The 12,652-nt window shown below is 43.5% G+C and overlaps 1 protein-coding gene across 1 annotated transcript; it reads right to left on the bottom strand.

The window, feature by feature from the left end:
* Window positions 1–1,892: 1,892 nt before the first annotated feature.
* Window positions 1,893–12,563, bottom strand: otop1 (otopetrin 1). The gene is made up of 6 exons (XM_039654909.2): window positions 9,709–12,563; window positions 9,499–9,635; window positions 7,223–7,281; window positions 6,778–6,908; window positions 5,282–6,153; window positions 1,893–3,053 (listed from the first exon to the last, which is right to left on the bottom strand). Exons 1-6 carry the CDS (start codon window positions 10,076–10,078, stop codon window positions 2,883–2,885), a joined length of 1,740 nt encoding a protein of 579 aa, XP_039510843.2. The 5' UTR covers window positions 10,079–12,563; the 3' UTR covers window positions 1,893–2,882.
* Between the last annotated feature and the right edge of the window lie 89 nt (window positions 12,564–12,652).

Below are 12,652 nucleotides of genomic sequence, written 5' to 3' on the forward strand. Positions count from 1 at the left end.
ATTTTTATGAATCCATTTATTCACGTTTTGAGGATAGACCTGAATCTGAACTGTCCAGCTTAAACTGTGGAGAACACTTTACAGGACAGACTGAAGTTTGATCTCTTCTCAGAGAAGACTCTCGGCAGATTATTGATGAAGGAAAAAACTTACAGAATTTTACGTGTTTTGTTATGAAAAATGCACAAAAATGCTATTTTTTTATGCTATAAAAAAGCTGGCTACTTATTTTTTAACCCTTGAATAGTTCAATATCTCTAACTTTATATCTGTGACTTTATAGCTCCCAATTTGCGTATTATAAAGTCAGAATTTCAAGTAGCCTCACAATTGCTAGTTTATATCTCATAATTCTGACTTAATAACGCGCAATTGCGACTTTATATCACGCAAATCTGACTTGATAACCTGCAATTGTGACTTTATATAAATTCTGAGATAAAAAGTCGCAATTACCTTTTTTATTTCTCATCTGTGGTGAAAACAAGCTTCCAGACATGTCTCACTGAACAGCAAATTAAGAGGAACATGTAGGCTTTTATTTAGTTTTTTTTCCTACATCTGACGAGATTTATTTTCCTGATGCTGTTATTATTTTAGCATTTTCCTTTGGATGTTTACTGGTATTTTAAGGTGTTTACAGTTGTACCTTTAAAATTACAGAGACAATTAGATTACTTTGACATTTTTTGCTTCCAAACAACAGCAAATATGAATAAAATAAAATTGCTTTATTTTAAAATGTTCTATATACACGCATTAAAAAAATACTTGCGGTGCACATGCTATTAATCTATCAAATGTAGGTTTAAAATCATGTGATTTAAAATGTAAAATAACTTTGCATGTAGCCTATGTAGAGTAAATCTCGGATAAGCATCCCATTTATGTAAATAATTACTTACTCATCAATAATTACTTATAATTATTTAACAGTACTATACTACACAGGTTTGAACATCATCTCAGTTCAATATTGAGCTTACATATCAATTAAGATCAATGCATGCGAATTATAATCCAGAGATCGGCACAGCGCATGCGTATATGACGTCACCAAAACATACCTCCATCCACTACGTATTGGACCATCCAGCTACGTCATCATCGGCTGCGGCGAGGACCTCTTGGAGAAATGACCGAGGAGCACCAGCGGTGGAGGGATGTTTATTTTAACATGTTGTGTCGCATCAAACCTGTTTGTGGAACATTAAAGTCAACGGGGTCCAATCGGCTCCACATTCTTCAAAATATCTTCATTTACTTAAAACAGACAGTCAGTCAAATAGAAACAACATGAGACATTATAAATGATAGTTAAACTGACCTGTAATTTCCCAGCAGATTCTCATCTTGAAGAAGCAGACGGCCACGAGACTGAGTCTCCACACACACACACACACACACACACACTCACACTCAATCTGACGCTTTAATAACTCGCAGTCTGAATAAATGTTTAGATTTGACTTCATTATGGAGATTCAAAGATCTGAAAGCGGACGATCCCGGGAATAATCACAATCTCTGGAGTGTTTAAACACACACTCACAAAACACATGGTGTGCTTTAACACACACACACACACACACACACTTTAGCTCAGTCATACGCCGTGAAGGAAAGATCAGGTAAAGCCACAGTTTACATCGTAGAATATCAGATTTATTTGAAGTTTACACACATTTACTGATTTGAAAGTGCATAAAGATCTTGTTGTGCTAAACGTGTGTGTGTGTGTGTTTGGAGACGTTTAAAACAAGAAAATAGGTTGATATATCTTTTACTGTCTGCTGATCATCAACAGTGAAACACACACACTCACACACACACTCACACACACTCACACACACACACACACACACACACACCTGACTGAAAGAGTGTTTTCACATAGTTTCTGCTCAGACTGAAGAACAACTTCCAACTGAGAACTTTCCATAAGAGAATATCTGTAAACTGAACATCATTTAGCTGTGTGTGTGTGTGTGTGTGTGTGTGTGTGAGAGAGAGAGAGAGAGAGAGAGAGAGAGAGAGAGAGAGAGAGAGAGAGTTTGAGCATCTGGACTTCAACAATCCTCCTCCTGCAAAACCATGAATAATATAATCATCCCAGAATCCCAGCAGAACTTCCCATTAAATCCACAAAGACTCGAATAAAACCTCATTTCTCTCCGTCAGTCTCAGCAGTCAAACACATCTCACACACACACACACATCTTCACACCAACACATCTTGACACACACACACACACACACACACACACACACACACACACACACACGAGTATGAGAACCAACAGTAATGCAGACGATACACATGTATAGCAGGTTTCAGGGCGTGGGCGATTCAATACACGTCCGTTCCCACGACACACACACACACCTTTCCCACATGACACATGACATCGCCTGAAGAAATGATGAAACATGACGAGGTAAACTCCGTCTCAGTCTGGGATGTGATTGGCGTGTGAATGTTTTTATGCTACAAACTACGAAAAACATTAAAGATAAAGTACAATATGCACCAGATTTGAGGTCGATGGCCTGATAGATTCAAGGGTGTCCGGCGGGACAGTGTGCGGAGAACATCCGGATCAAATCCCTCCGAGAACTGGATATAAGAGTGTTGGACTGAAGACGTGTAAACATTGAGGAGTGTGTGAGAATCTTCAGGCCTGAGAACATCTAGAGCCAATCAAATCCATGAGAACTTGATCAGATCCACACACACGATCTCTCATAATGAACGCAGACTGATGGTGTGTGCGTGTGTGTGTGTGTGTGTGTGTACAGTGTTTGAGCACCAGATAAAGTTCCCGCTCTGAGTCGTTACATGGTCGGATGGTTCCCGCTCTGACTGGTCACATGACTGGCCCTCAGACCTTCCTGAAGACCTCAAAGAGCGAGGCCACGGAGTGCATGCGGTAGAAGAGGCTCATGGGAATGGCCACATTCAGAACCGTGATCCACGCGCTGAAGCCGAAGGTCTCGGTCTCCAGAACACTGTCGTACTGGGGCCGGCAGCCGAAGGCCGGGAGGATCCACAGCTGAAGCAGAGACAAAACCACAGATCAGACCTGCATCCACATTTACTGACAACTCAGACACCTCAGAGCTTCTCTCAACACGCTTAGCAGAACACGCTTAACAGAACACGCTTAGCAGAACACGCTTAGCAGAACACGCTTAGCAGAACACGCTTAGCAGAACACGCTTAGCAGAACACGCTTAGCAAAACACGCTTAACAAAACACGCTTAGCACACGCTTAGCAGAACACGCTTAGCAGAACACGCTTAGCAGAACACACTTAGCAGAACACGCTTAGCAAAACACGCTTAGCAGAACACGCTTAGCAGAACACGCTTAGCAGAACACGCTTAGCAAAACACACTCAGCAGAACACGCTTAACAAAACACGCTTAGCACACTTAGCAAAACACGCTTAGCAGAACACACTTAGCACACGCTTAGCACACTTAGCAGAACACACTTAGCAGAACATGCTTAGCAGAACACGCTTAGCAGAACATGCTTAACAGAACACACTTAGCAAAACACGCTTAGCACACGTTTAACACACTTAGCAAAACACGCTTAGCACACGTTTAACACACTTAGCAAAACACGCTTAGCAGAACACGCTTAGCAGAACACGCTTAGCAGAACACGCTTAGCACCCGCTTAGCAGAACAGGCTTAGCAGAACATGCTTAGCAGAACACGCTAAGCAGAACATGCTTAGCAGAACTCGCTTAGCAAAACACGCTTAGCACACGCTTAGCAGAACACACTTAGCAGAACATGCTTAGCAGAACACGCTTAGCAGAACATGCATAGCAAAACACGCTTAGCAGAACTCACTTAGCAAAACACGCTTAGCAGAACACGCTTAGCAAAACATGCTTAGCAGAACTCACTTAGCAGAACACGCTTAGCAGAACAGGCTTAGCAAAACACGCTTAGCAGAACACGCTTAACAGAACAGGCTTAGCAGAACACGCTTAACAGAACACGCTTAACAGAACAGGCTTAGCAAAACACGCTTAGCAGAACACGCTTAACAGAACACGCTTAGCAGAACAGGCTTAGCAAAACACGCTTAGCAGAACATGCTTAGCAGAACACGCTTAGCAGAACTCACTTAGCAAAACACGCTTAGCACACGCTTAGCACACTTAGCAAAACACGCTTAGCACACGCTTAGCACACTTAGCAGAACACGCTTAGCAAAACACGCTTAGCAAAACACGCTTAGCAGAACACGCTTAACAGAACACGCTTAGCAGAACACGCTTAACAGAACACGGTTAACAGAACACGCTTAGCAGAACACGCTTAGCAGAACACGCTTAGCAGAACACGCTTAGCAGAACACGCTTAGCACACGCTTAGCACACTTAGCAGAACACGCTTAGGACACTTAACAGAACACACTTAGCAGAACACACTTAGCACACGCTTAGCAAAACACGCTTAGCAGAACACGCTTAGCACACGCTTAGCACGCTTAGTAGAACACGCTTAGCAAAACACACTTAGCAGAACACGCTTAACAGAACACGCTTAGCAGAACACGCTTAGCAGAACGCCCTGAACACACCACACTCTCCCTCAGCGTCTGTCTCGCTCCCAGCACCGTCTAAACACTCCTACATCAACATGCACTTACTGGATCTATAATTATGAGATAAAAAGTCTAAATGATGACATACTAAATCATAATTATGATAAAAAAGTCTAAATTCTAATCAAATTTTTGATTTAAAGTCAAAATGATGACATAAATCATAATTATGATAAAAAAGTCTAAATTATGACAATCAAATTTATTATATAAAGTCAAAATGATGACAAACTAAATCATAATTATGATAAAGTCTAAATTATAATCAAATTTTTGATATAAAGTCAAAAGTGGGACAAACATTATTGTGAGATAAGAGTCAAAATCACCCTTAGCAGAACACGCTTAGCAAAAAACAACACAAAATTATTACAAACTAAATCAAAATTGAGATAAAAGGTCATAATTATACTAAATGATAACTGAGATTTTAAAAATCGAAAGTATGATATATTAGGTCATAATGTTGACAAAAAAGTATTTTGATAAATATTATGAGTCGACCCTGATATACTAAATCAAAAATCTCATCTCATCACCTCCTAAGATTTTTAATCTCATGTCATCATTTTGCCTTTTTATCTCATAATTCAGATTTAGCATGTCATCACTTTGCCTTTAGCGACACACATCAGCACGATGGTTCTCACCGAGACGTTGCACATGAAGAGGAAGATGGTGATGTTCTTCAGGATCCGCCTCTTCCTCCCGGTCGTCACGTTGAGCCGGTTCCCCGCAGGAACCGTAGCGTCCACGTTCTTCCTCCCGAACCCCTGTCTGTTCTCGCTAGCCTCCGCGTCCAGAGCAGCGCAGCGCTTATCCTGCGTCTCGTAGCCGCGGTTCACGATGCCGTCGTACGGTGGCGTGACGGAGAAGATCTCGGGTGGAGCCGGCTCGTCCTCTCGGCTCCGCCGGTACAGCGACTCCACGATGAACAGGTTCTGCATGCACTTCTCCAGAACCAGCAGAAGCGAGTACGTTAGGCAGGTCCAACGGAAGCTGCTACGCCCCGTCGCGGCCACCGCCGCCACCACGCTACACCAGGACATTAGCCAGGAGCCCAGCGACGAGCCCAGCAGCAGCTCCGTGTCCAGCGTGCGCGACGGGTTCGCAGCCGTGTCCATGGGCCGGTCCTCCAGCCGGTACACCAGCAGCCCCGCGCTGCTAGCGCCACACATGCAGGTTAGCATCACCACGCCGTAGCAGTAGAACATGGAGATGGCGGCCTCGCGCGTCTGCTCCGACTTCTCCACGTGGATGATGTACACCACCAGAACCGTGACGGAGCTAGCCAGCGCTAGCAGACCCGCGAGCGGCCCGATCAGAAGACCCGGACTGCGCGTGCTGGGACGCTTGCGGTTGCAGTGCCGGTCTAGCGTTCGCCCGATGTTCTTCCACATCACAAACAACATGGCCGACACGAAGATGTGGTACTCGATGTTGAAGGGATAGAGATAGTAGAGGCTGGTGGAGAACATGGAGCAGACGCTGGTGGTGCAGTTACAGTGAGGCTCCACTTCCACTGCGGACACACACACACACACACACACACGTCAGCTCACACTAAACCTTCGGAAGATAATCAATCAATCAATCAATCAATCAGCTTTTCTTCATACAGCACTCACGGGCACAGGAAGAGGTTTTCACAGGATTGCAAATGCAACGCAAATTTTTTTCATTTACATTTATTCATTTTTAGCATTTAGTCATTTATTTGTAATGAACATATTAATTGGGCTATTTCAAAAGTGTTGTTTTTATGTTAAATTATGTTTTTTAAAACATATGCGGAGTGTTACATTATATTGTGAATGTGTGTGCGTAGAAATAACTCGTCCGCAGCCGCACACGGATCTGAATATCTAAAAATACATCCCATGCAAAGGAAAAACACTGACTCTCTGACTCCAAACATGTTAATAAATGTGGAAACGCATCCTCACGGAAAGAGTTATGTGGGCTTTGAAGTAGATTGTAATGAAATTCAATAAGCACATTCATTAATCCCACACACAGAAACACGACTGTCATGTGACTCTCTGACGCCATCTAGAGTTCAGACCACCAACAGGGGGGGGGGGGGGGGGGGTCAAAAACAAAGTGTCTCTCACTCACACTCTCTCTCTCACACACACACACACACCTGTAGTGAGATTGTCGTATCCCAGTGCTGTTAAGCGTCTCCGGTGGTTGTTGAGGAAATGTTCGGCTTCTGACATCACTCCATTACACCAGAGCAACAGATTCGTGAAGACGGCATGAATCACTCCGAACCTGCACACACACACACACACACCTGCTCAGAGATGGACAGAGACGGCTCACAGGTCTGACTAAGAATCTTGCCAATACACACATAATGTCTTCTTGACTCGTTCCAGTGACGTTTATGTTTTATAAGGTGCCAGTTCTGGAACAAGACGATATAAAGATAACAAACCAACTCAAGAGAGTGTGTGTGTGAAGTTAAATCCTTCTACACAGTGTCTTCTTGTAATAGACGTTTCTCAAGGCATGTCCTGAGAAACTCCTCATGCATGTGATGTTCTTCACAGTGAGGAAGAAAGCAGGAGGAAGCGCGTCTGTACCTCTCGAACGTCTCGTATTTCTTGATGACGTCTTTGATGTGGAACCAGAGGAAGTGCACCTGATCGGAGCAAACACACACCAGCATCAGTTTCCACGCTTTATTGACTGACAGCTGTGCTGACCACATGTTGAGAGATATCAAAGTGCAGAGGCGCTGTGTGTGTGTGTGTGTGTGTGTGTGTGTGTGTGTGTGTGTGTGTGTGTGTGAACGTGATGGTTATTGTAGTTCTAGACTAAATGTGAGCATTTACTCATCTCACTTGCACAAAAAGATTCTATATTTCTCAAAATGAATAAAATCAGTGAAAAGCAGAATCAGAATACTTTGCAAATTTCCAATAACTAAACATGTTAAATAAAACATACATTTTAATGCATTTAATCTCACTTTATTGACCAATGAACTTGTTTCTGATCTTCAATGATTCAGTTAAACCATAAGCAAAAATGACTATACTGTAGGTTTTTATGGTTTTATTGGGAAAGTGTTTCTTCTACTGTATCCTCTTCTTCTATTACCAAGAATAGCTGAAAGGTTTGAGCGGCGCCCTCTACTGCACTCTACTGCACTCTACTGCACTCTACTGTACTCTACTGCACTCTACTGCACTCTACTGCACTCTACTGTACTCTACTGCACATTACTGTATGCTACTGTACTTTACCTCTACTGTACTCTACTGTACTCTACTGCACTGCACTCTACTGCACTCTACTGTACTCTACTGTACTCTACTGCACTCTACTGCATTTTACTGCACTCTACTGCACTCAACTGTACTCTACTGCATTTTACTGCACTCTACTGCACTCAACTGTACTCAACTGCACTCTACTGCACTCTACTGTACTCTACTGTACTCTACTGTACTCTACTGCACTCTACTGCACTCTACTGCACTCTACTGCACTCTACTGCACTCTACTGTACTCTACTGCACTCTACTGCACTCTACTGCACTCTACTGCACTCTACTGTACTCTACTGTACTCTACTGTACTCTACTGCACTCTACTGCACTCTACTGCACTCTACTGTACTCTACTGCACATTACTGTATGCTACTGTACTTTACCTCTACTGTACTCTACTGTACTCTACTGCACTGCACTCTACTGCACTCTACTGTACTCTACTGTACTCTACTGCACTCTACTGCATTTTACTGCACTCTACTGCACTCAACTGTACTCTACTGTACTCTACTGCACTCTACTGCATTTTACTGCACTCTACTGCACTCAACTGTACTCAACTGCACTCTACTGCACTCTACTGTACTCTACTGTACTCTACTGCACTGCACTCTACTGCACTCTACTGCACTCTACTGTACTCTACTGCACTCTACTGCATTTTACTGCACTCTACTGCACTCTACTGTACTCTACTGTACTCTACTGCACTCTACTGCATTTTACTGCACTCTACTGCACTCAACTGTACTCAACTGCACTCTACTGCACTCTACTGTACTCTACTGTACTCTACTGCACTCTACTGCACTCTACTGCACTCTACTGCACTCTACTGTACTCTACTGCACTCTACTGCACTCTACTGTACTCTACTGTACTCTACTGCACTCTACTGCACTCTACTGCACTCTACTGCACTCTACTGTACTCTACTGTACTCTACTGCACTCTACTGCACTCTACTGCACTCTACTGTACTCTACTGTACTCTATTGGGCTTTACTGTACTCTACTGCGCTCTACTGCACTCTACTGTACTCTACTGCACTCTACTGTACTCAACTGCACTCTACTGTACTCTATTGTGCTTTACTGTACTCTACTGTACATTACTGTATGCTACTGTACTTTACCTCTACTGTACTCTACTGCACTCTACTGCACTCTATTGTGCTTTACTGTACTCTACTGTACTCTACTGCACTCTACTGCACTCTAATGCACATTACTCTACTCTACTGTACTGTACAGGAGTGAATCTGCATTTCCTTCAGCCTGAGGATTTTTATTTCACTTTGGTGTGAATTGGTTTTTACTTTTGCCGAAAAAATTTGCGAAACGCGGGTGAAATTTGTTATAAAAAAAAACCCAGTCTAGTTGGGGAAAAAGTTACTCAAAAGTGCCGTAATGCATTACTTTTCTGGAATAAGTAATTAAGTAATGCAATTAGTTACTTTTTAAGGGAGCAACGCAATATTGTAACGCATTAAAGTCATTTAATTTACAAAACAAGGGGAAATATTTTTCAACATCTCAACTAATCAAACATGAGCGCGTGACACATGCGCGTTCTCACCTGGGATATAGTGTGCAGCGCGTGCACGATGGGATAGACCCCGAGCACGGCGGAGATGCAGGAATGATACCCGACGAAATATCCGATGCGGAACGCGTCCATGATGAGCGACAGTAACGCCAGCATCGTCAGCCCCCCTGACAAGCAAACAGCACATTAATCAATCATTCTCACAGAGAAAGCGTTCAGTAAACGAGCCGGTTGGTTCACCTCGGATCCAGCTCGTGCCCGCGTGCGCGTCTCTCTCCGGCACCGGGCTGCGCTCGCGCTCCCTCCGGATCATATAGCAGATCATCCACACGAGCTGCACGAGCATGAGCACCGTGATGAAGGTCAGCAGGTGCTCCTCTCTCACCGCGGGCCCGTGCTGCGCGAGCGCGAGCATCACGGACACGCCGATCAGCAGCAGGTTCGTGCCGTACTGCGCGCTCAGGGTCTCCGCGTTCTTCTGCGGGTACTTCTTGGTCAAACTCACCTTGAGCTTGGAGAAAAGTTTCTTTTCTGCGTCTGAGGATGACGAGGAGGAGGAACTGGGGCCGTATTTGTTCAGACACATGATGTCCAGGCTGTGCTCCACCATGGTGCCGGTTCAACGCTGTGGGAACGCTTTCGGAAGCTCGCGGAACGGCAGACATGCTCAGTGCGCGTCCATCGCGCGGGTAATCGCGCTATATACCTCCCAGAAAGAGCAGCAGATTAACGCGGATTGAGTTTCATTCATCTGTGAGCCAAGCGATGCCAAGAACGCGCAAACTTCACCGTGCGCTCCTCCTGACGCGCGCGCTGCTCAACGCATCTCCGCGCGCTCTGGCAGGCGAGTCATTTCTCCGTGAGATGTGAAGCTCCAGTGAGCTTTTCCTCGGCCTCTGTGGCTCAAGCGAAGCTTTTAGGATCTCGGATTTCACTGGTCAAAGGCTCTTTATGGACGCCCTCCTTTGTTGACCGCGGACTCGTATAACGACCTGCATCGGAAGAATGTGTTCAACATTAAATCTGCGCGAACCTTCGTGCGCAAATAAAGACGGATTGCGAAACGCGGGTGAAATCAGACACAATCTCCTCTTGTCGAAGCACTTGAGGAAAAGTTTGCGAGAACAAACCGAATTTGACGGTGTGCTCGACTACAGAGAGACCCACAATTAGATGAAAGCGATCCGGGCCAGAGAGACGCAACAAAAGAGCTTCTATCATCCCGGCTCTGACCTGGATTAACGTGCGCACAAACCCGCATCAGCCGCAAATCATCGCGTTCACTCGCGCGTCACCACAGACCGAGATCAAAAGCGCACGCTTCCGACGACCTTTGACACAGTCTGACACAGATGCAATCACGCGCTTTTCATCATCATCATCATCACTATTCTCTCATAATGTCATCAGACTGGAGTTTGATCAAGAGGCGCGCGGAGAGCTGAACCTGATGAAAACTCAACTCTAAAGCCGGACGCGCGCGCGTATAACTTCTGTTATAATTTGGAACGAGTTCTAATGTGGACAAATAATGAGAGATAACGGGAGAAAGTCTGCATAAACTCGCACATGCCCATGCATCTAATTTACATATTCATTCAGGCTGTCGAGGCACTGTATTTTATTTAACTTAAATCTGTGTAGCTTGTCTAAATGCGTATGAAATGATAATAAAGAGAACTCAATTTTAGCTGCTACAATTAAAGTTAAAGTAACAGATAAACACATTATCTGAGAAATTTAGTTTCATAAATGGCCCACAAATAAGTCAAAGAAAGGATAGATTTTAATTTAGATATTGGTCTAAGATGGAAAAATTTATTAGTAACGACAGCATTGATTTGCCGGTCAAATTTAAACTCAGAGTCAAAAATGACACAAGTCATCTCGGACTTATCCTCATTTAATTGGAGAAAGTTATTCGCAAGCCAACACTTAACTTTGACCAAACATGCAAGAAGAGACTGAATGGCACATTCATGCCCATGTTTCAGTGGTAAATACATTAGAGAATCATCCGTGCACAGATGACACTGAATCCCAAACTTCTCAAAAATCAAACCTAGAGGGAGCATATAAAGGGAAAATAAAGCTGGTCCCAGTATAGAGCCCTGTGGAACCCCCCCCCCACACACACACACACACACACACACGAGGAGCAACAGAGGAAAAATAACCCCTAAACTGACTGACAAAGTCCTATCCTTCAAATATAGAGAATCATTTCACTGCCAACCGGATCCCAAAGACCATGATGGGATTATTATGATCTACTGTATCGAATGCGGCTGTAAGATCTAACAAAAGCAAAACACGGTTTCCAGAATAGAGACCCTCAAAAGAGCCGATTCTGTACTGTGACCAGCTCTAACGCCTGCCTGGAGTCTATCGGAAATGTTATTCCTCACTAAAAACTCATTAAGCTGTGTACTTAAGCTGTGCATTCACAATGTTTTTAAGTATCTTAGAAATAAAAGGCAATTGAGATTGTATGAAAACTACTCATATCAAAGGGGTCTAAGACGTTTTTTTTAGAAGGGGCTGAATAACCGCATGCGGTCCTGAAAGAACCAATGAGGATCATTCTAGTGTTACGCATCACGTTTGAGCTTCAGCGAGAACCAATGAGGATCATTCTAGTGTCAGCGATTTGTTTTTTTAAAGTTCACAGCCAACATTTTTGACCACTTTTAAAAAACTTTAATTTCTGAACATAAAATGTATCTAAAGAAAGTACAGAGCCTCTGCTTTAAATAAAAAAAAAAATTCTAGCTTCAAGTATTCTTTTTTAATCACCGCTTGAATGTGGGTAAGTTTAATAAAAAGGGCAACATTTGAACAAAAAGCTGAGAAAATAATGAGCGTCAACAATGCTTCTATCGCTTTACACGTCATCTGAGTTACAAAAGTTCTAGGAAGTCACAAAAAAGACGTAGAAATGGGAGGAAAAACACTTCAATGCTTTTGTGTTCACTGGCAAAATTAAGCAGATGAGAGAGTTTCTTGGGAAAACACAAAAACATTGACAAATAATTGTTTCTCTCATCTGAAATTTTTCCCCTTGAGAGGCTCCAAACGATCAACGCTCCACAAACACGTCAGACTGACTCGCTATAGAGGGTTTGTTCAATCATTGTGTGTGTGACTAAAATAAGCTCTGTGGTTCACATTACATAAAGGTTTT

Source organism: Pimephales promelas, chromosome 9 (assembly GCF_988280905.1).
Source record: "Pimephales promelas chromosome 9, fPimPro1.hap1.1, whole genome shotgun sequence".
NCBI lineage: Eukaryota > Metazoa > Chordata > Actinopteri > Cypriniformes > Leuciscidae > Pimephales > Pimephales promelas.